Here is a 24043-nt window from a genome sequence, read left to right as displayed (position 1 = left end):
CCGCCTCCGCGCTCTCGGCTTCCGCGCTCTCGGGTCCGGTCCTCCCGTTCGGGCCCCGCCCCCACGTGCCCTCCGAGTCCCGGGGAGGAGTTGGCGCGCGGGAGGAGGCGTGGCCGTGGTGTCTGCGGAGGCGCGGGCGTCGCGGCCGGGACTTTGGCTTTGACACCGACAGCAAGCAGGAGCCGTGGCTCTGGTGCTGGGGTCTGGACGCGGTTCTTGCGGACCCCGCTTTCGAGGCGAGAGCAGGACTTTTTTGCCTGGATCAACGCAACTGCGGCGCTGGTGCAGCAATAGGCTTTGGTGCTGCCGCGGAGCCGAATTTCACCGCCGCTGCCGCCTCCGCGAAGCCCTGCAGCTCCTGCCGGTTCTGGGAGAGCGACTCTGAGAGTTTCTCCAGCAGGAAGAGCTGGGACCCGTGGCCCGAAGCGGCGTGGGAGAGATCCTGCGGCCCATCCCTGACCTGCCCCCACGTGGGCACTAGGGCTGAAAACTGGGGCCCCGCGCTGTCCCGGGTTGGGCTCAGGCTTCGGAGCCGCAGGTGGAAGGAGAACAGCCCGGAGGAGTGGCTCTGAGGTGGGGCGCGGGGACCCGCGGCGGGTCTGATGGGGGGCGATAAACCCCTTCTCTTTGCCCGCACTAGTGAGGGCGAAATTCCCAAGTTGCTGGTGGTGCTGAGTGTCAGCGCAAGGGACGGGGCGCGCTCTCCCATCCGCCAGAGAACCCAAACGGGGGCTACCGTAGCGCCCCAGGGCTGGGAGAATTGAGAGAGGCAGGGACAAGAGGTGTAGGCCGATGGGGATAGGTCTCTTTCCAAGAGGAGCGGTTCATAGCAGTTTGGATCGTAATGTGATGAAAATTGGACCTCACCAGCGGAAAATCCTCCTGGGCCAGCCCCCTCGTGTGTGTGTTTTCAGTGGTTCACGGGACAGGCGTCAGCGCTGGACTCCTGGCCAAGGACTCCAGCTCTAGTTTGGCGTGCTAATGCCAACTGATTCACGGAGTCAATCGATTTGTATTTTTATTTATTTGTTTTCCAGGTGGCCAAGTGAAAGTGTGAACACTCTGGGCATGGAGATTTAGTGTTTGTGGTGCCCACTTCGTGCCCTGACTCCTTCACCTTACCTTTTTCTGCGTCTGTGAGGTCTACCAGGCTTCTTCTCTAGCCAGCGAGTTCTGCGGTGGTGAGGCCTTCCTGGGCCCCTGATCCTGGCCGGCCATGGGGAGCACGCTGGGCTGCCACCGCTCCATCCCCCGGGACCCCTCAGACCTGTCCCATAGCCGCAAGTTCAGTGCTGCCTGCAACTTCAGCAACATCCTGGTGAACCAGGAGCGGCTCAACATCAACACCGCCACGGAGGAGGAGCTGATGACCCTGCCTGGGGTGACGCGTGCAGTGGCACGCAGCATCGTGGAGTACCGCGAGTACATTGGTGGCTTCAAGAAGGTGGAGGACCTGGCGCTGGTCAGTGGCGTGGGTGCCACCAAGTTGGAGCAGGTCAAGTTCGAGATCTGCGTGAGCAGCAAGGGCAGCTCCGCGCAGCACTCTCCCAGCTCCCTGAGGCGGGACCTGCTGGCCGAGCAGCAGCCTCACCACCTGGCCACCTCCGTGCCCCTCACCCCGCGCGTCAACATCAACACAGCCACCCCCGCTCAGCTCATGAGCGTGCGTGGCCTCACGGAGAAGATGGCCATCAGCATCGTGGACTACCGCCGGGAGCACGGACCCTTCCGCAGCGTCGAGGACCTGGTGAGGATGGGCGGCATCAATGCCGCCTTCCTGGACAGGATACGGCACCAGGTGTTTGCCGAGAGGTCCAGGCCCCCGTCCACCCACACCAACGGGGGCCTGACCTTCACCGCCAAGCCTCACCCCAGCCCCACCTCGCTGAGCTTGCAGAGTGAGGACCTGGACCTGCCGCCAGGGGGACCTACGCAGATCATCTCCACGCGGCCTTCGGTGGAGGCCTTTGGGGGCACAAGGGACGGGCGGCCTGTGCTGAGGCTGGCCACCTGGAACTTGCAGGGCTGTTCAGTGGAGAAGGCCAACAACCCGGGGGTGCGGGAGGTGGTGTGCATGACGCTCCTGGAAAACAGGTAAGTTCAGGAACCACTAAGTGCGTTGGGTGTGAAGGCAGCTCTTGCGTGGCCTCATCTGTGCGTGCAAATGAGTGGACTTTGGGCGGGGGGGGGGGGGTAGGATTTTGGTCAGTATTCTTGAGGCTCCAGCCAATATTGTGCCGTATTCTGAGCGGCTGAACTCTCTTTCTGCTCCAGAATTTTCTGCATGCAGCTGTCTGGGCTTGAGGTTTGTTTCTTGCACGTGGTATATCTGAGGTCACTTCCTAAATTTGGGGTAAGTGGAGGTTGTATTGGTGTTACTGCTTTGGAGAATGATGTTCAGTTCACAGGATTTCATGGGATTTAACACCAGATCAGGAACTCAGAGCCTGGAAACTATTGTGGTGTTGCACGTGAGGAAGAGCTAGTTGGATTTTTTTTTCTCTTGGGAGGCAAAGTCACATTTCTTCCACCAAATGTACCTATTTGTGTGCAGAAGATCCTCTTAACGATCAGGTATTTGCAAACACACGCACTGTGTATATTTACCAAAATGCTGTGAATGAATCACTCTTCATTCTTTTTCCTTATTTAGCCCGGAGTTGGTTTCTAGGCCCACAATTGCAGCCCCAAATCTATGTAACCCCTCCTGTCCCAGAGCCAGGAAAGGCCAAGCAGATGTGAGGTGAATATTGGCCAGTTGTTCCCATTTGAGCCATAAAAGAAATGGGGTGGTAGAATGGGCTTTTTAAAATCACTGCGTGTTTACCTTATTGTCAACAGGGTTCTCTGTAGGAACTTCTGTTAACCCTTCCAAAAACCAAACAATATCATTGTAGCAGTAACTCCTGTCCTCAGTGAAATAGTGTATTATATAACATAAGCAGATGTGGGAAGGAAAGAATTGTTTCTAATGGTCCCTTCCAGGTCAGAAACCCTCTGACTCTGGTCTGGAGGGTTTTTGCCCTGGCGCCCGCCAGAGCTGCTGTATGTTTTGGGCCACTGGGCTGCTTTCTTTTGCGCCGGGTTGTTGGTGAGGCTGGCGAGGCAGCAGTGGGTGATGTGAAGTGAGTTCTCAGCGGGAAATCACGGTGCGCTGTGGCAGAGGATCCGGATAAATGAGTGAGGAGAAAGCCGGGTCACCAAGTTTCCCTGGCACCGTCCCAGTGGCATGCTCCTGTCCCTGAGGATTGAGGGACCTTGTACCAGATTGGGGACTGGGACCCAGGGAACCCCTGCGTGGTCTTCCTGCACGGTCCTCTGTGTTGCAACGTAACTCACTCCTTTTGCAAAATCATCTTGTGCACAGTTGGACTCAGTCCTGGGAGATATTTCTCAGGAATGGTTGACAGTTGTTGTCATCATCCATAGCTGCACGGGTGTATGGATGGGAAAAGGACAAGTGAGGAGGAGGAGGAGGGACGGCTGTTTAATTCCTGTCATGAGTTTTTCTTTTTCTTGTCTTTTTCGGGCTGCACTCGCAGCATATGGAGGTTCCCAGGCTAGGGGCCGAATCAGAGCTGAAGCACAACACAGCATCCGAGCCACGTCTGTGACCCACACCCCAGTTCACGGCAACGCCAGATCCTTAACCCACTGAATGAGGCCAGGGATCGAACCTGTATCCTCATGGATGCTAGTCAGATTCGTTTCTGCGGAGCCACGACGGGAACTCCTATCATGAGTTTTCTTAAGGCTCAGTTTGGGGGACAGAGGAGGACGAATCAGGATCTGAAGTTGCCCCAGTGGGAATGACAGACTGGGTAGCCCTTGCCCACTTCCCGTGACAGAGATGTTTCAAGCGTGGTCCCTGGACCAGCATCCGTGTCAGCAGCTGACTCAGAATCTCTGGGTTCCCATGTTTTCACGCACCCTCAGGGTAGTTCTGATGCACAGTAAGCTTGAGCCCCGTTGGACGGTGCTTCGGCAGACAGCCAGCCCTGTGGGTCGCTCTGTAAAGCGCCCTCCCCTGCACTGGCTTTTCTGACAAGATATGTGAGTCCCGACAGAGCTTTCTAGGGACTGTTCTCTTTGAGTGTTCCCATCATCCTTGTAGTTAGTCAACCGTATGATGTTCTGTCTGGCCAGAGTTTGAGGGACTTATTCAGCTTCTAGAACAGGTGACTGAAGGGTTGAAGATGGGACAGTGAGCAGGAAGCAGCTGACCTCAGAGTGTGCTCCGATCCCCAGCACAGACCTGGGCAGCCCAGGGCACACCAGGGAAGAGTGCCAGCAACTCTTGTCCAACGAAGTGTTTGTCCTGTGTCTCTTTGGATTTCCTAGTGGGTTGATGGTTTACTGAAAACATTGAACCACTGTCCTCAGGTAAGGGTGCAGGAAGAGCTTATCCCAAACCCATAAGGGTGTAGGAGAGAACATCTTGAAGTAACCTTGAATGTGACCTAGGTCCCCATCACAGTCTCACACTTGGCCACATGTGTTGTCCCGTGGGGTGGCTGGTTCCTTTTGCCTGTTCACAGTGCATTTGGTGTTCTGGGCACTCCAAGCACTTTGCTGGTATCTGGTAAGCCTGAAGTAGTTGGCTTAGGGCCTGACCCCCTGCAGAACTGGAATAGATCCACTTGCCTGTGTGACTGTCCTAGGCACTGAAAGATGGCTGGCTGTGACAGAATGGACCATGTGTCCTCAAAACAGCAGCCCACATGCTCCAAGGGCTGTGATCATCCTGATTCACAAAAATCTCTCACGTTCTAAGTGATCCTTGTATTAGTCAGAGGAAATACATTTCGTTTGAGCAAGAATGGATGCAGGTGGGAGTTCCCATTGTGGCTCAGCAGGTTGAAAACCAGGCATAGTCCCCGTGAAGATGTAGGTTCGATCCCTGGCCTTGCTCAGTGGGTTAAGGATCTGGCATTGCCACAAGCTGCGGCATAGGCTGAAGATAAAGTTTGGATCTGGCATTGCTGTGGCTGTGGCATAGACTGGCAGCTGCAGCTGTGATTCGACCTCTAGCCTGGGAACTTCCATATGCTGCATGTGCAGCCGTAAAAAGCAAAGAAAGAAAGGAATGGATGCAGGTAATTTTCTAGGTGCCTCTTATTTCCATATCTATATATTTATATATATGAAATACATGGCTTGCCTGACTTCTGGATGTGCCTTCATATTTTCCAATAGCTTTTTGTAGTCATTTGATTTCCCCAGTAACTCTGGGAAGTAGGTAATGCATGTTTTTATTAATGAGTCTCCATCTCTAGGTGAGGAAACTAAAACTAAAGAAGTTAAATGATTTGCTTCCATCCCTCAGCTCATTAGTGACTCACCTGGGACTAGGACCCAGAGCCTTCTGACTTTAGACCCATATCTTTTGCAAGCCTGCTGCTTTGTAAGAATCTCACCTTTATCCTGCCTCTTGTTCAGGCATCCCACACTCTGCCTAACCAAGGGCACTTGCCAAATTGTGTACTAGTCAATATTTTCTTACAGCAAATCCATTGTAAAGGCAAAAGCAAAGAAAAACAACAACAACAACAACAACAACAAAAAACAAACCCAAACAAACAAAAAAACCCTTGGCTCTACCTCGTATGTGTTAAATTGGTGAAATTCCTTAACCTCTCCAGTTCTGTTTTTCCATATGTAACTAATGAAAAACAAAACAAAATAAGACCCTTGGGCACTTTTGCAAAGGGAATAGCTGGCTCTCGTTTTCCCTTCTGTGGGTTTGCTTTAGTAGGTGTATTTTCTTAGACTAGAGGGTACTGAGTGGGACTCTGATGAGGCAGAGTCTTTTCCTGCCCTGCATTGCTGCTGCATTGGTGGACAAGTGTGTATGCACGATGAGAAACTATTTTGCACCTGAAGCCTGAGGCAGGACAGTAGAACGCTCAATAATCATACAGTCACCAGGCCCCTTCAGGGACATTACACTGTGGCGCAGAGCTGATGGATTTCATCAGATTCCTTTGCCAAGTCTCAGTCCTAGGCAGTGTTTTTTCCTTGTTTTTGGTATTTATGGAGCAAAACTAAAAGAGGATTGCTTCTGCTAAATATCCTGGCAAAATGTGGTGGCAGCCCACTTACGGAATGAAGGTTATTTTTTTCTCTTCCTGTTTTATTGAGATATAATTGATGGAGAGCTCTGTGGGAGATTATGATGCTGGCGTCACGATTTCACTTACATCTCTCATGCAACGATTGCCCCAAGAAGTAGAGTGAATGTTCATCATCTCATATAGATACAAAATTCAGAGAAAAAAATACCTTTTTTCCTAGCGATGAGAACTCTTAGGATTTACTCTTCTAACAGCATTCGTATATAACATGCAGCAATCTTAATTATATTTATTATGTTGTATATTACATCCCTACTGCTATGTGTTCTGCTTACAACTAAAAGTTTGTACCTTTTGACCACCTTCCTCCAATTCCTCCTCCGTATACCCCCCAGCTCTGGTAACCGTAAATCCGATCTCTCTTTCTCAGAGTTTGTCTTTGTTTTTGAAGTATAATTGACCTACAACCCTAGGTTAGTACCTGGTATACAGCAGAGTGAGTTGATATTTCTCCGCATTTCAAAATGATCACCATGAGGTCTAGTGATGATCTGTCACCACACAGAGATACTACATAATCGTTAACTGTATTCCTCACATTGTACGTATCATACTTGTGAATCATTTATTTTGTGGTTCGAAGTTTGTGTCTCTTTAACTCCTTCGCCTCTTTCTCTCCTACCCCCTCCCCTCTGGCACCCACCTGTCTGTTCTCTGTATCCATGACTTGGCCTCTGTTTAGTTGTGTTTGTTAATTTGTTTTTTAGATTCCACATATAAGTGATATCATACAGAATTTGCCTTTCTCCATCTGACTTATTCACTTACTGTAATACCCTCTAAGTCCATCCATTTTGTTGGAGATGGCAAAGTTTCATTCTTTTTTGGGCTGATTAACATTTCATTGTGTGTTTGTCTGTCTGTCTAATCTATCTATCTATCTATCTATCTATCTATCTATCTATCTATCTATCATCTATCTGTCCAACATCTTTATCCATTCATCTATTGATGGGAACTTAGGCTGCTTCCATATCTTGGTTATTATAAATAATGCTGCAGTGCATATATCTTTTTGAGTTAGTGTCTTCGTCTTCCAGGAGTGGAATTGCTGGATTATATGGTAGTTCTACTTTTAATTTTTTTTTGAGAAACTCCCATGCTGGTTTCTGTAGCGGCTGCACCGATTTACATTCTCACCAACAGTGCACAAGGGTTCCCTTTTTCTCCGCACCCTCCCCACCATTTGTTGTGTGTTCTTTTTGATGATAGCCATTCTGACAGGTGTGAAGTAAAATCTCATTGTGGTTTTGATTTGCATCTCCCTGATGATTAGTGATGTTGAGAAGGTGGTTAAAAATCTAGTTTTTGTTTTTTTGCTGAGAAGTTGGTCTGTTTTGAAAAGTCCCCCTGGTTTCTGAAAGTGTAAGCTCTGTGGGAGCTGACAGATAGTCTACAAAAGAAACCGGGAGGTTTAGCTTCCCACTTGCACGTTTTCCCCTGGGCTCCGTCAGGGGGGAATGCGAGTATCAGTCTTGAGCCTTTTGATGGTCTGAATCTGTTTCCTTGTCTCGTGTCTATTTGCAGTATCAAAGCATAAGGTGAAGTAGTGCCTGGCAGTTGCACTCATTGTGCAAAAAGAGATTTGGGTTTATCAGACGTGATTAGTAGGGTTGATACAGACACACCCATCTTGTCGTTTGATTCCTTCATTGAAAAGCACTTATTGAATGGCTGCTGTGTGCATGCATATGCTAAAATCAGGAGTCAGACCGGCTTGTTTTTAAACCACATCAGCAGATGTGAATCAGCTTGTCCAGCTCAGCCTCCAAACAATCTCAAGAACCCTATATATTTTTTTTGGAAAGTCACTGAGTAGGACTGATATCTGGTGAATTTTCCCTGTAAGAAGAATGGGCTCCTCCTGAACGGTGGGTGGATGCTGTCAGATGTAATATCTGGGGGCAAAGTGCCCAACGACCCCCTTAAAGTAGAAACCGTGGCGTCTATTTTGACAGCTGTGGAAATAGAGGCTCAGAGTGATTAAATAGCATCCATGTGGCCTTCAGAAATGGAGATGTTGGGATCAGGTTTTGCAGCCAGGCATCTGTTTCATTTCAGGGCAGGGAATGGAGATGTAGCTTCCTAAACTCCATGTCCTTTGACTGACCCCCAGGCCACCTGCTCTTACCTCTCCATCTTGGGCCGAGGCTGGCCAGGCATCAGGCCTTTACCTAGACTCCCGGGACTGTGTCAGGCCGCCGGAGGCCTCTGCTCCCTTCCTGTTTTTGTTCCTCCGAAGGACAGGGCTTTTGGCCAGAGGTAGAGCACTCCAGAGGGCTCCAGGGCCCCTCCACCCAGCCCCTCAAATGCGGGTCTGTGACCTTGGCTCCACTCCAAGGCAGAGTTCCGGTTTTCTGAGCCAAGGAGCTCTGGGTGGTTTCCAGAAGGGCAAGGTGGTCAGGAGCCAGCCTGTGGATTAACGAGAGTGGAGAATGGGAGTGAAGGGAAGGCCTGGGGTGGGCAGACACAGGGTTTATTTCACCAAAGGAAAAGCCATTACTTTTGTCTTTCCAGAAAGCTGGGCCCATTTGGGATCTGATTTGGTGGTGGGTGTGGGACTGATTGTCCCAGGAGATAGTCATTCCTTTATTTATTTTTTTTTCTAAGCAGGCATAACTGGCATGCATCTTTTCTTCTCTTTCTCTCTCTCATATTCATGAATCTCTAGGCACTGATGTGGAAAGATCTCTGAGACTCCTTGTTTTTTGTTTTTTCTTTTTTTGTCTTTTTGCTATTTCTTTGGGCCACTCCCGCAGCATATGGAGGTTCCCAGGCTAGGGATCAAATTGGAGCTGTAGCCACTGGCCTACGCCAGAGCCACAGCAACGCAGGATCCGAGCCGCGTCTGTGACCTACACCACAGCTCATGGCAACGCCGGATCGTTAACCCACTGAGCAAGGGCAGGGACCGAACCCGCAACCTCATGGTTCCTAGTTGGATACGTTAACCACTGTGCCACGATGGGAACTCCCTATTTATTTATTTTTTTAATTTTAACTGTTTTCTCTTTTTATGCCTGTACCCGCAGCATACGGAAGTTCCCAGGCCAGGGGTCAAATTGGAGCGGCAGCTGCTGGCCTACGCCACAAGCCACAGCCACGGCAACACAGGATCTGAGCCACCTCTGTGACCTACACCACAACTCACAGCAACGCTGGATCCTTAACCCACTGAGTGAGGCCAGGGATCGAACCCACATCCTCATGTATACTATGCCAGGTTCTTAACCCGCTGAGCCACAGTAGAAACTCTCATTCCTTTGTTACTTCTTCATTCGTTCAGCTGAAATTTTTTGAGCCCCAAGTACCAGGCTCCGTATCAGGCTCTGGTCTAAAGTGTAGGAAAAGACACAGCCTGTGCTCTTAGAGGTTCCATGTTAGGCAGGAAGACGAATAAGTCAGTACACAGATAACTAATTACAGTGGTGATGGCTGAGGGTGATGGTGGCTTGCTGAGTAGATGGGGGTCAAGGGCGACCTCATAGGGCCACACCCACAGCCTATGGAGGTTCCCAGGCTAGGGGTCCAGTCGGAGCCATAGCTGCCAGCCTACACCACAGCCATAGAAATGTAGGATCTGAGCTGCGTCTGCGACCTACACCACGGCTCATGGCAACGCCAGAGCCTTGACCCACGGAGCGAGGCCAGGGATCGAACCTGCAACTTCAGCGTTCCTGGTCGGATTCGTTTCCGCTGCGCCACGACGGGAACTCCAGAGAGTGCTTGTTTCAGACAGAGAGCCCGGCCGGAGTTCCCGGACTGGCAGGTGGCTGCGTTGCAGGGCCAGGTGGGTGGGGCCGCCACAGCTCTTATGTAAACAGCAGGAGGAGGCCACAGAGGGTTAGAAGCAGAGGTTGATGAATTAGTTGTTACTGGGTTGTTCTGACTGCCGGGGGCGCCGCTTGGAGTGGGTCCCGGGAGCTGAGTGGAGAGGCTGCTGCAGAATAAAGACTGAAAGGAATGGTGACAGGGGAGCAGGGGAAGTGGGGGGGATGAGAGGATCTTTGAGAGGCAGAAACTGGAAAGACCTGCCTGTGTTTGGGATATCGTGGGGATTAACTGGGTAGATTCCTCGAAGACAGCCTCAGAGGCGTTAAGAAATCCCGGGGCTGACTCAGTGCCTCTGCATTGTGTCGACATGCTGCTGCTTGCTGCCCTCACCCCTCCACTCTGCTGTCGCCTCACTCTGGACAGGGGTGGGGTCTTGGTCCACGGCAATGGAGGAAAAGGCCTTGCGGTCTGTCCTCTGTGCAGACGCAGTGTTGGGCCTCCCATCCTTATGGGTGTCCAGCCTCGAGACCGGAGAAGGAGCCTGGAGACAGCAACGGAGGCATCAGTGGCTTTTTGGACGGGGGATCTTACACAAAGGGTTCTGGAACTATCCCCCACCACGTGCAGTGGGCAGGACATGGCAGCAGCCGTTGCTGCTCCGGGGAGAAGGAGGCTACCATTTATAGGGGGCATTGATGTCACGTTGGCTCATCAGTTGCCAGGACCTACTTAAACCCTGTAATTAAGAGGGCTGGGTAGTCAGGTGAGGGCAGCAGGGGCTGGTCAAGCAGGGTAGTGCAGAGAGCAAGAAAAGAGCCATCTTAAATGGCCTAACCAGGAGTTCCTGTTGTGGCTCAGCAGGTTACAAGCCTAACTAGGATCCATGAGGACCTAGCTTAGATCCCCGGTCCCGCTTAGTGGGTTAAGGATCTGGCGTTGCTGTGGCTGTGGTGTAGGCCGGCAGCTGCAGCTCGAATTCGACTCCTAGCCTGGGAACTTCCACATGCCGAAAATTCCACCCTAAAAAAAAAAAAAAAAAAAAGGCAAAGCAAAACAAAACCAAAGAATGACCTACCCATGCACTGGGCATCTGATAAGGCCACTTCTGCTATTTAGTATCAGTTACATGTAGAGCAAGGACACATTTGGGGGGTTTGGGGTAACTATTTCCATCAAAAGACATTTGTGTAAGTTAAGCTGAACGTTGATTGAGCACATGCTCTGTGCCCACTACCTGGTGAGGTCCGGGACACTGGGAGACCGAGCCCTGACTCCAGGGAGCTCACAGCCTCACAGGGAGATGCATTCGCAGTTACTTAGCAGGTACTGTGTCTTGAAGGAAGAGGTCAAGTTCACGCACAGGGCTCTGGTACCTTCTGCCTTGCTCTGGAGGTGGGTGGAGACCTCAGCATAGGGGGTTAGAGGGACAGGACCAAGTCAGGTGGGTGGAAAGGAGTTAGTCTGGAGGGGAGGTTGGGGGCCTGAGTGGCACTGGTGGCCATCGGGGTGAGAGTCGGCACCTCCCCACACCCTGCCACGCAGCTGTCTGAGGAGTCAGAAGTCAGAGTCACTTCCCGACAGAGCCCACCACCAGGCTCATGATCTGGAATGTTCAGGCGGAAGTGGTGGGCTCCCATACACCGGGCCTCACAGGAGAGAGAGAATGGTGTCCAGGTGTGTGTTATTTATCCTTCAAAACTACCCTACCTTACAAAAGATTTTATCCCAGAGTTCCTTAATAAGGGTCTCTGCCAATAACAAATAAAATCATGCGTTTCCCTGAAATTCGATGTGTTTGTCATGGACGCCCTGGTCTGTGTGTTGTATCGTGTAGCCGAGTATCGTGAAACTGGAAATTCCACACCAGTGACTCTTCGCAAAACATCCAGGATATACCAGAAAAATATCCGGCTCCACTTGCAGGCTTGTAGTCCTCAACAAATATTTAGGAACCCCGGAAACTTCCTGATCCAATGCCTGATGGCTGCACGGCCCGATCTGGACAGCAGTTCTTATTGTAACGTTTTGATTGACAGCTGCCAAACAGCTGGACTCCAGAGGGTAGAAGCCCTGGGAAGATGGGCTCGAGTGAGCATTTCATTATAAAGAAGTCCTGACTCCTTCTACCAAACTATTAGATAAAGAACTCCTGGTTGTTTGTTCCCAAAGAGCCCGGGTTTCCGGCACATTCTATTTTGATTCAGTCATTACCTGATTAAGCTCTTAAGCTGGGCCCTTAATTGTTTTATCTAAAGGGTGCTCTAAACTCCTGAAATATAATGCTGCAGCCAAGAGAATGTTGTTCACGTGGCTGCACTGCAGGTTGAGTGCGTTTGGGCTGTGGTTTTTATCATGTTCTGGGGATCTCGGTCCCGCTTGCTCACCCAAAAGCTGGAGGGTGAAATTGGTACTTTATCTTTCTCAGCTTCTGCTAAAAGCATGGTGTCTTTTTTTTTTTAACTTTTTGAAGATTTTAATTATTTCTATTATAGTTGATTTACAATATTCTGTCAAATTTCTGCTGTACAGCAACGTGACCTAGTCATACATATACATACATGTACACATACACATTCTTTTTCTCACATTATCCCCCATCATGTTCCATTACATATGACTAGATATACTTCCTTGTGCTATAGGGCAGGATCTCATAAAGCATGGTATCTTTTAAAGTAGGTTACAGATGCATTGTTTTTGAAAATCCGGATCCAATTCTCTTTTTTTAAAAAAAGAAAAAAACCTTCTCCAGAATGTATTCTCATTAAGCAGATTCGGTCTGACTTAAATATTTTTGCAGCCTCTCTTTTCTTTTCTTTTTTTGGCTGCCCCGCAGCATATAGGGTTCCCGGGCCAGGGAGCAGATCCAAGCCATGGTTACCTATGCTGCAGTTGTAGCAACGTCAGATCCTTAAGCTGGCGTGCTAGGCGGGGGATCGATCCTCCATCCCCGCGTTCCAGAGACACCACCGATCCTGTGGTGCCATAGTGGGAACTCCTCTGTTCTTATTTTAAATTTTAAATTTTTTTATTTTTCTGCTTTCTTAGGGCCATACCCGAGACATGTGGAGGCTCCCAGCCTAGGGGTCAAATTGGAGCTACAGCTGCCGACCTATGTCACAGCCACAGCTATGCAGGATCCGAGCTGCATCTGTGACCTGTGCCACAGCTCATGGCAATGCTGGAGTCTTAACCCACTGAGCAAGGCCAGGGATGGAACCCACAACCTCATAGTTGCTAGTCGAATTTGTTTCTGCTGAGCCACAATGGGAACTCTTACCCCTCTATTTTAAACAGGAAAAAGTAAAAATTTTACAGGCCTCAAAGTGCCAGTGGTTAGGCTTTAGACTTGTCTACCAGTAGATTCAGGCTTTGTCCTCACGTGCCTGGTCCCTGCAGCTCCAGATCACTATGTCATTTTACTGGCTATCTCTTTGCAGGGTGGTTCCCAGTTGTTTTTAATTTGAAGACTCATGTTATTTTTTTTGTCTTTTTCCAGGGCTGAACCCGCTGCATATGGAGGTTCCCAGGCTAGGGGTCAAATAGGAACTACAGCTGCTGGCCTACACCAGAGCCACAGCAGCACAGGATCTGGGCCACATCTGCAGCCTACACCACAGCTCATGGCAACACCAGATCCTTAACCCAGTGAGTGAGGCCAGGGATCGAACCCACAACCTCATGGTTCCTAGTCGGATTCGTTAACCACAGCCACGACGGGAACTCCTGAAGACTCATTTTAAACAGCAAAATACTGTGTTCCTCCCCTCACATAACGGTGATTGGATTTTCAGTGTCCATGACTATGGTAGTATTAGTTGTACTAAGAGCAAAAACCATGGTAGCTAACCCTGATCATTTCCATGGCTAATGTCCAGGGCCAAGTAGCTTTATTGTCATCAGCCCTCTTACAGAGACAGGAGAGATGGCTCAGGGAAGCTGAGTAATTTCCCACCTTTAAGAGGTGGAGCTTAGATTATAATCCAGTCAATTAGACTCCAAGCCTTGGTGATAAAAAGCTACTCTTAAGTTTACTAATACCTTTCCACACATTTGTATTTTATTCATCACCCCAGCCTTTATCCTAGACTAGGTGCTCCCTTCACCAACGTGGTTTGAGTTTCCTAGTCATGATCTGTGTGTGTGTGTGTGTGTGTGTGTGTGTGTGTATCCAGTATTTCTTTGTTCAGTGTGAAACAAGGATATTTGCAAAGCAATCTGAGTGCAGGATACTATATTTTTATGACTTTTTGGTCTTTTTACAATCACCTTGCCCACATCTCTTTTGACAGTAGTTTCTTTAAACCATTTGCTTTCATAGAGGCTTTCCAAACATTCATCTTCCCTTTTTTAGAAACAGCTTCTCTTACTGCTCACTCCTGTTTCAGAAGTTGATGTCACATTTAGGAGATGGTCGTAATATGCACAAGTGACATAATAAACAAGTCTGGGGACAAACATCGCTGATCTTGGGTGAGCACATGGTGCCCTACTTGAGAGGGGAAGTGTACAGCCGATGGCCAGGAGCACTCAGCACGCCAGGAGTCTGGACCTCAGCGTGTTTTACACAGGGAATGGGGACAGTCTGGTGGGTCCCTTGAGCAGGGGTTGGCTAAGAGAACATCCCTTGTGTTTTTAAGAGCACAGGTACCTAACCCAGGCTATATTGTTGCTGTAGTTTAGTGACAGTTATTTGCTGTGATTGTATATTGTAGACCCCAGGCAGCAACCGCAGGTCGTTACTGACCTGCTATTATGTTTTCTAGAGGATTAACCCCAAAATATAACTAGTTATAAATTCAAAGTTCATTGACACAGTTCTCCCCCCTAAAATCTCCTGCATCTTTTGGAGGTGAACCAGTAATGAGCTTTTTAAAAATGTATGACTTAAGACCTGTTCTCGTTAGCATTTTCTTCAGTGCCATAGGTAGCCTGCTTGTGAAACTCAAGAATAATTATAAGCTAGGAGGAGCTTAATGAGCAGGTAGACTGGATTTGGTGGTGTATAAAACACCTCCCAAGTTTGTAACTCTGCAGCCTCTTTTTTAACTGTTCTGAATGTAGTCTTCAAGTTTGATTTTTGCTCAGGTTAAGTTCATGTCCATGCCCGTGAAACCGAGTGAGAGACCATGGCATCCCAGTACTCACAGGCTGAGCTCTGTTAAATGCTAGGCAGGACCATAGGCAATGGATTGTAAACTTGCATTGTGTTAGTTTTGATGCCTCCAACGTTTACAATAAAAATGCAAGGAGTTGTTAGATATTGTTAGAGGTTCAACTTGGAATGAAAAGTTGCTTCTGTCCTTTAAACTTGTGAGCAATGGAAGAACATCTGAGACTCTAAGATGCTTGTTCAGAATATTACTCTTGGCAACAATTTATCTAATGTACTAACATCAGGAATTTCTTGTCATTGATCTACCAAAGAAAGATATAGAAAGAAACTGGGTGATGAGTGAGCGATGAGACTGCAAGGTCACCCGTAGCCCCTGATGTCAAATAAAGTTACCTGTGTTCATAAAAACAACAGTGGTATTTTTATTGACTGATTATATTGGTAAAGGCTGTGTTAAATGGATGTAGTTCTTCTGAATCACAGACGTCCCTCCCAGCCCTGAGGCTTCTTCCACAGAGAGGGAAAATGATCACCCTTCCTACCAAATGCCCTTCAATTCAGTGAAGGAAAAGCAGTTGTTTCTACAGGTAAGATTGTATTGATTGGCTAGGGCTGTCATAGCAGAGTGGCACGGATTGGGTGGCTTAAACAAAACAAATTAATTTTCTTGCCGTTCTGGAAGCTAGAAGTCCAAGTTCAAGGTTTCCACAGGGTTGGTTTCTTCTGAGGCTTCTTTCCTTGACAAGCTGTTATCTCCATGTGTTTTTACATGGTCTTCCCTTGGTACCTGTCTGTGTCCAAATTTCCCTTTCTTCTAACCAGTCTTACTGGATTGGGGCTGCTCTCATGACATCCAGATACAGTCACACAGTGAAGTGGTGGAGGTTAGGATTTCAACATACGACTCTGGGGGGATTACAGTTCAGCCCACAGCAAGACGGTCGAAGAAAAATCGCCCAGGAACTTCCTCGGCTATTTGTGAGGAACCCATTCCTCTTGGTTTTTCCTAGAGCAGTCATGACTTCAAGTACCTTTAACAGTTTAAATGCTGGAGCCAATACAGTGGAGTTCCTGGGGCGACGGACTGCAGGACAGAAGGAACGGCTTTCTGGCTGGGCCGCCACAAGTGCGCACCTGCTCCTAGGGGCTGCGGTTGGTTTCTCTTGAACTTCTCTCCTTCCCGACTTGCCAGTCCTTGGTTTTCTCCTGAAATGCCAGCCGTGACCTGAAACCTCCTACCCACCCTGCCAAGGCAGCAGCTCCACTTTGCCAAGTTCTCTGCTTTGCCCTTTAAAACTTTTGTGCGCTTTAGCATGACCAAGGGAAGGGGAGATTCAGAAGGGTGGCTGTGAAGCCTGCTCAAGTTCAGCTTTCCCTGACTTGCTCTTAAGCACCCTAGCTGCAGGTGCCTACCGTTGGCATGTGTTTCCCCTCTCATCACAGTCCTGTTGTCATTGTCTCTGTGAAGCCCCCTGCACAGCCAGACTGTACATACAGCCCAGTTTCAGCACCGCAACACTCAGGCATTTGCGGAAATGAGAGATGACCCCTGGCTTCTATTGACTTATTTACTTTGTCCATGTGCTGTTGCTCAGCCCTTTATATTCATTAACTCAATCTTTACACCATTCCTGTGAGGTAGGTGAATGATTCCTATCTTACTCATAAGGAAACGTCTCTTTTTTTATTTAAAAAAGAAATGTATTTTTTGTCTTTTTAGGGCAGCACCCACGGCAGATGGAAGTTCCCAGGCTAGGGGCCAAATCGGAGAAACCAACCGCAGCTGCTGGCCTACACCACAGCCACAGCAACACCAGGTCCGACCCACATCTGCAGCCTACACCCCAGCCCTCGGCAATGCTGGATCCTTAACCCACCCAGCAAGGCCAGGGATCAAACCCATATCCTCATGGATCCCGATCAGGTTCTTAACCTACTGAGCCACAACGGGAACTCCTATTTGTTTCTAATTTTATTGGAGTGTAGTTGACGTACCGTGTTGCATTAGTTTCAGGTGTACAGCAAAGTGAATCAACTCTGCATGTACATGTATCCATTCTTTTTTCCCATAGAGACTATTGAGTAGATTTGTCTCTGCTATACACACACAGAGTCTTTTTTTGGTTTTGTTTTGTTTTTTAATTAAAGCTTAGTTGATCCGCAGTGTCGTGCCAGTTTCTACTGTACAGCCAAGTGAGTCAGCTCGTTCTCTCTCTCCCTCCCTCTCTCTCTCTCTTTCTCTCTCTCTGTCTATATATATATGTATATATATTCTTTTTATTTTCCATCATGGTCTAGCCCAGGAAATTGGATGTTGTTCCCTGTGCTATACAGAGGGACCTTATTGTCTCTATAAGGAAGCTTATCTTAAACAACTTAAGTAAACTTGCCTGAGTCACATGGTTGCTAAGTGTAGAGCAGCAGTTGAAAGCCAGGCAGAATTACTCAGAGCCCAAACTCTTTTTATGTTCAGAGTTTGGGCTCAGAGAATCCATAAACCTAGAGGTGGGACCAGGAGATTAAGGAAGGGGGCAGTTCTTTCCTAGCCTTTTTATATTTAGAAAGTATGAGAGACAAGTTTAATAGAGGGTGCTCCCTCGAGTGGGACCCAGCTGGTGCTTGAGGAAATTATCCAGTTTTGTCATCCAGTGAGGTCAGGAATTTAAGGCCTTTGGGGCATGGAATTTTTTAAAAATTGAGATATGATTTCCATTCCATACAATTCATCCCTTTCAAAATATGCAATTCAGTGGTTTATGGTGTATTCACAGGGTCATGCCACCATCACCACTACTTCAGCACATTTTCGTCACCCCACAAGGAAACTCCAAACCCAAAACCCAAACCCTCCCCTCTTCCCAGCCCCAGGCAACTGCTCATCTACTTTCTGTCTCTGTGGATTTGCCTGTTCTGGACATTCCCTATAAAGGAAATTATGTAATAATTACATGGCCTTTTGTGTCTGGCTTCTTTTGCTTAGGTTCATCTGTGTTGTCACATGTAGAGTTCTTTTTTATGGTTGAATAATATTCCATCTTATAGATATACATCATTTTCTTTATCTCATCATCACCTGGCAGACATCTGGGTGGTTTTTACTTGGGGGCTATAGTGACTAGTGCTGCTATGAACATTATTGTACAAGTTTTTACATGATGTATATTTTCATTTCCCTTGGGTTTATACCTAAGAGTAGAGTCGCTAAGTCATGTGGTAACTCTGTCTTTAACTGGCAGACTGTTTTCCAGAATGGCTACACTGTTTCACATTCCCACCAGCGCTATAGGAGGGTTCCTGTTCCTCCACATCCTCTCTGACGCTTGTTTGTTTTTTTGTTTTTTATTTGGGGGGGGGGCAGGATTGGGCGAGTACTCTTTTTTAAAAAATTGATGTATAGTTGTAAAATATTTTATGTTACAGGTATACAATATAGTGGTTTGCAATTTTTAAAGTTTCTAGTCCACTTAAGTTATAAAATATTGGCTATATTCCAAGTTGTACAATATGTCCTTGTAGCTATTTTTCATGATTTTTTTTTCCATTATAGTTGGTCTCTCTGACACTTGTTATTGCTTCTTTTTTATTATAGCCAGACTAGTGGGCCTGAGGTGGTATCTCATTAGGGGTTTTAGTTGCATTGCCCCAATGGCTACTGATATGGGGCAACTTCTCATGGGTTTACGGGCCATTTGCACATCTTCTTTGGAGATCCATCTATCTAGATCTGGGTAGACTGTTCTCACACCTGTGTCCGAGCTGATGAAATACGAGACTTGGGAGGGCTGACTCCCTTTTCACTCTGTATCCCCCCTTCCTTGCCCCTCAGTCGCAGGATCATCATACCAGAGCCTAACGTAGAGTATTTGCTTTGTGATGGGAAAAAGTGACCACCGTCCTACAGAAACACCCTCACCCTGCCCCCCAAATCCGGGAAGGAACCTGGAGAATTCCATTCGATGTGTTTCATTACATACTCTGGCTGGAGCGGGCTGGCTGCCCTGGGCCTGTAACACTGTCCTTGAGAAGCACTTGGTGTCCTCTGATTTTCTCATTTAAATGATGTGTTTTGGATGGAACTTTAGCACTTGTTTTCCCCCAAAGCCAAAATGTAATGTACAGTTTGCCAGGGTTTGTGGTGAGAGCTGAGCTTCGGACAGTTCATGGAGAGTATCTGCAGATCCCAGGACTCTGGGCCAGGAAAGGACCTTGAAGAAGCCCCTCCTCCAGGACTCTGCCTCAGTTGCCCCAGACAGACGAAATGACAGGTGTGAGGTTTTCTCACTCATTCTGTTGAGCCCCTCTCTGGAGAGGCGAGTCATCATACTCTTCAGTTTATAACACTCTCTCGTCTGTCAGTGCTAGGCCCCACTTGGTTTCCTTTAAAAATTGTCTTTTCTGGGAAGTACTCTTGTGGCTCAGTGGGTTAAGAACCTGACTGGTATCCATGAGGATGCGGGTTCGATCCCGGCCTCCCTCAGTGGGTTAAGGATCTGGCATTGTCACAAGCTGCAGTGTAGGTCAGAGATGTGGCTCGGATCCTGTGTTGCTGTGGCTGTGGTGTAGGCTGGCAGTTATAGCTCTCATTCAACCTGTAGTCTGGGAACCTGCCTGTGCTGTGGGTGTGGGCCTAAAGAAACCCAAAAAAAAAAAAAATTGTCTTGTCTTCTTCATCCCCCTCCTAGAGATTCCTAGTGCAAAGCATTAAATATATGTCCTTAGACATATCTTTGAAAAATGTAATATTTTCCTCTGCAAAAACCTTGTGTTTCTGTGGTTTCCACCTAGCCCTTTGCTCCTGACCACTGCCTAGACATTGGCCACATGCAGGCCTGCGTGCTGCCTGTACCTGTCATCCCCCCAGGTGATGGTGAGCCAGTCTGCTTCGGGGTCCCTGCTACCAGTGAGGCCACCATGTCCTTCGTATAGCTTTCAGCCATTTGGATTTCCTCTTTGGGGACAGCTTATCTCAACTTTTGCCTATTTCGTAAAATTTAAAGTTGCCTTTTTTCCACTTGTTTTGAAGGGTTCGTGCACATTCTAGCTGCCAGTCCCCTTTTTGGTCTCAGAGGTTGCAGAGTCCTTCTCCACTCCGTCACCTCTGTTAGCTTTGCCTAGGATGCCTGCACATGACAGAAATTCTTAATTTCTTTTTCTTTTTACGGCTGCACCTGCAGCATATGGAGGTTCCTGGGCCAGGGGTCAAATTGGAGCCGCAGCCTCCAGCTTACACCAGAACCACAGCAACACCGGATCCAAGCTGCATCTGTGACCTATGCTGCAGCTTGCAGAAATTCTTAATTTTACTGTGGTTAAATCTGTCAGGTAGATGCTATTTAACAAATCCCTCCCACCCCAAGTTCACGCTTAAGTTTTCCTCTTCTTCGCTGTGTCGTCTTACCTCTCATGTTTAAGTCTTCACTCTCTCTGGAGTCTGCCTTTGCGTAGGTGTGGAGTGGGGATCCAATTGTTTTGTTTTGTTTTTCTCGTCTCCTCCACACACAGCTTGTTCCTCCCACTGAGGTGTCACCACCTTTAGCATCCTCTGTCATCTGCATGGCTCACATTTTATGGTCTACTTGTGTGCTCCTGTGCCCTCACCCTACTGTAGGTGATACCGTGGCATCTGCTCAGGTAAATCTCCTTCCTTGTTTTCTCTACTAAAAAATTCCCTAACCGTAAGAATTTTAGAATGAGTTTGGGTTTCTCAGGCATCCTGTTGGACTTCTGATTGGAGGTGCGTTGACTTTACCAGTCAAGTTGGAGGAACTCTGATGTCAAGGCCATGTTAACTCACCCTTCTCCTGGAACGTCTGTCTTTCTTCGTTTATTCTTGTTGGCTTTTGCAGCTTTTAAGAGAGCTTCCCTCATTTCTCCGTGAAGGTCCTGTGTGCTCTCTATTCGGGTAGAGCTTAGATGCTTTTTTTTTTTTTTTGCAGAATAACATACATACATACATTTACACACAATTATAGTCACACAGATTATTATAACATGGATCTTAAGAAACAGATTAAATGACTCCCACTGGAGAAGTGGAATGGAAAATATGCTGAGACAAATAGGAAATGTATTCTATACTTTATCCCAATTTTATGGCTTTCATCTTTACTACTTAGTTTTATCTATTACATTTCAATTTCTCTTTAAAAATTAGCATTATATTAAATTGTTATATTATGCAACTAAAATTTATAAGACGAAAGCCTTATATGCCATTAAATGTTTTATATAGCATAGTAAAAAGAATAACAACTGGTAAGCATAACAAAAATAATACACCCTCTGAAAATAAGTAAAATATAAAATGCATAAGTTGGTTAAAAAACAGTGTAACTATATAAATATGTCCTCACAATTTGTTCCATCTCATTGATTCTTCAATAAAGGCATTATACCATTCTAGGTGATGTGATAAACAAGACATTATAGATTTATATTGTACCATGGAGAGAAATGGTTATTAATAATACAATTGTAGAACTGTATTATTTAATTGTACAGTCACATTATTTAATTATAATTATCATAAGTTCTTTGATGGGGAGGAAATCAGCATCAGATCTAAGAAGACTTCAGCATTCCAAGAATGATGTCAAATGACCCCCTTCATGGTGGATTATGCACTTATTTACTATGAGATATATTTCTTCTCCAGAGATTCCTTGTTTGTGTATCAGTTGTAGATTTTTGGTTTGCAGTTATTCTGAAGTTTTGATGTAAGAGTCTATATGTATATGAGATTGTTTTAAGTTGTTCTCTTAATTGCAAGTTCATCTCCGGTGTCTGCAGTTGTACCCACCTCTTCTCATGATTTCTGATTTTGGTGGTATAATCGTGCATGGATGATTTTGTATCTTTACTGTATATATACCTCTACTGGTGAGCCTTGTCATTTGTGGAATTTTTGTTTCCTGTTGCTGATCTTTTCTTTCCTGCCTAGAGAAGTTCCTTTAGTATTTGTTGTAAGGCTGGTTTAGTGTTGCTGAATTCTCTCAGCTTTTGCTTATCTGAGAAGGTTTTTATTTCTCCTTCAAATCTGAATGAGAGCCTTGCTGGGTAGAGTAATCTTAGTTGGAGGTTTTTTCCTTTCATCACATTAAGTATATCATGCCACTCCCTTCTGGCCTGCAGAGTTTCTGCTGAAAAATCTGCTGATAACCTTATTGGGGTTCCCTTGTATGTTACTTGTTTCTTTTCCTTAGCTGCTTTCAAGATTTTCTCTTTGTCTTTAATTTTGGTCAATTTGATTATTATGTGTCTCGGTGTGTTCCTCCTTGGGTTTATTTTATATGGTACTCGTTGTGCCTCCTGGATTTGAGTGAGTGGTTCCTTTCCCATGTAAGGGAAATTTTCGGCTATTATCTCTTGGAATATTTTTTCTGTCCCCTTCTCTCTCTCTTCTCCTTCTGGCACCCCTATAATACAGATGTTGGTGCGTTTAACATTGTCCCAGAGTTCCCTGAGACTCTCTTCATTTTCTTTCAATCTTTTTTCTCTTTTCTGTTCTGCATCCGTAATTTCTTCTAATCTGTCCTCCACCTCGCTTATTCTTTCTTCTGCCTCCTGTATTCTGCTGTTAGCTGCTTCTAGTGAGTTTTTTATTTCAGTTATTGTATTTTGCATCTCTTCTTGTTTCAGTTTTATATCTTGTATCTCTTTGCTAGTGTTTCCTGTAAGTTATCCATCTTTGCCTCCAGTTTATTTCCAATGTCTTGCATCATCTTCAGCATCGACAGTCTAAAGTCTTTTTCCTGGCTGAGAATCTCCTCATTACTTAGCTGATTTTCTGGGGTTTTTCCTTTCTCCCTCATCTGAGTTATAGTTCTCTGTCTTTTCATTTTTATAGGTTTTTGGTGTGGTGCCCTTTTTACATATAATAGAGTTGTAGCCTCTCTTACTTCTGGTGTCTGCCCCCCTTGTGGCTGAAGTCGGTATGGGGGGCTTGCTGTAGGCTTCCTGATGGGAGGGGCCGATGCCTGCCCCCTGGTAGGTGGAGCTGATTCTAATCCCTCTGGTGGGTGGGGCTTAGTCTCTGGATGGGATTAGGGGCTGCTGTGTGCCTGAGGTTCTTTATGTAGCCTGTCTACTGAGGGGTGAGGCTGTGATCCCATCTGGATTGTTGTTTGCCCTGGGGCTTCTCAGCCCTGACTGATGGGTGGGGCCAGATTTTCCCAAAATGGCCACCTCCAGAGAAAGGCATGCTGCTGAATATTCCCAAGAGCTTTGCCTTCAAGGTCCTTCCCTCACAACAAGCCACATTCACCCCTGTTTTCCCAGGATGTCCTCCAAGAACTGCAGTCAGGTTTGACCTAGATTCCTGTGGACCTCTCTCTGCCCTGGGACCTAGTGCACGTGAAAGTCTGGGTGCACCTTTTAAGAATGGCATCTCCGTTTCCCCCAGTCCTGTGGAGCTCCTGCACACAAGCCCCGCTGGCCTTCAATGCCAGATGCTCCAGGGGCTCTTTCTCACAGTGCCAGATCCCAGCACATGAGGGTTTGATGTGCAGCTCAGAACTCTCTCTCCTGTAGGTGAGTCTCTGGGAACCAGTTAGTTTCCAGGCTGTGGGGCTTCCCACCCGGGAGGTATGGGGTGGTTTATATCACGAAATCACCCCTCCTACCTGTGGATGTGGCCTCCTCTTTTTCTTCTGGAGTAGGGTATGGGTTTCTGGTCCATTTGGGTGGAGATTGCTCAGTCTTTAGTTGTGAATTTTGTTGTTTTTAGGAGAGAAGTTGAGCTCCAGTCCTTCTATTCTGCCATCTTAAAACCGTCTCCAAGCTTAGATGCTTTGATTCCGTATTTCTGATTCCCAGAGAATGAAGTTCCACGGTTTTGCTCTGTTATTCCTTCCAGTGTTTAACTGTCCTTATTACCATGAAACCCTTTCTACGTCCCGTACACCCCTTATTTGCAATTTAGACCTGGGTTTCTAGGTCTTTCCTCCCAGCAGTTAAAAACCAGTCAGTCAGAACCTCTCCAAGGCTCTCCCTGTACGTTTGGAGACCTCAGTCCCGCCTC

General features: G+C 47.2%; 1 protein-coding gene across 2 annotated transcripts in view; it reads left to right on the top strand.

Annotated features, from left to right (window-relative positions):
- The first annotated feature begins 149 nt into the window (after nt 1–149).
- Nucleotides 150–24043, top strand: part of EEPD1 (endonuclease/exonuclease/phosphatase family domain containing 1) — a 122959-nt gene continuing 99065 nt past the window's right edge. The window contains exons 1-3 of one of the 2 annotated variants that reach the window (XR_014834246.1): nt 150–573; nt 1038–2849; nt 5032–5588. Coding sequence is in view for 1 of the 2 variants with exons in the window: in XM_013985720.3 (XP_013841174.2) it covers nt 1217–2094 (878 nt within the window). In the remaining variant the exon portion in view is untranslated. Of the gene's footprint in view, nt 574–1037; nt 2850–5031; nt 5589–24043 lie in introns of those variants that run through there. The other variant, XM_013985720.3, reaches the window with a different exon arrangement.

The sequence above is a fragment of the Sus scrofa genome, chromosome 18, assembly GCF_054392235.1.
Source record: "Sus scrofa isolate SSC_HxYL_T2T_F1_AM1 chromosome 18, Sscrofa_HxYL_maternal_Yorkshire_Landrace_v2.0, whole genome shotgun sequence".
Classification (NCBI taxonomy): domain Eukaryota; kingdom Metazoa; phylum Chordata; class Mammalia; order Artiodactyla; family Suidae; genus Sus; species Sus scrofa.
Note: the sequence above shows the minus strand (reverse complement) of the source record. Positions and strands in the feature narration are given on the sequence as shown.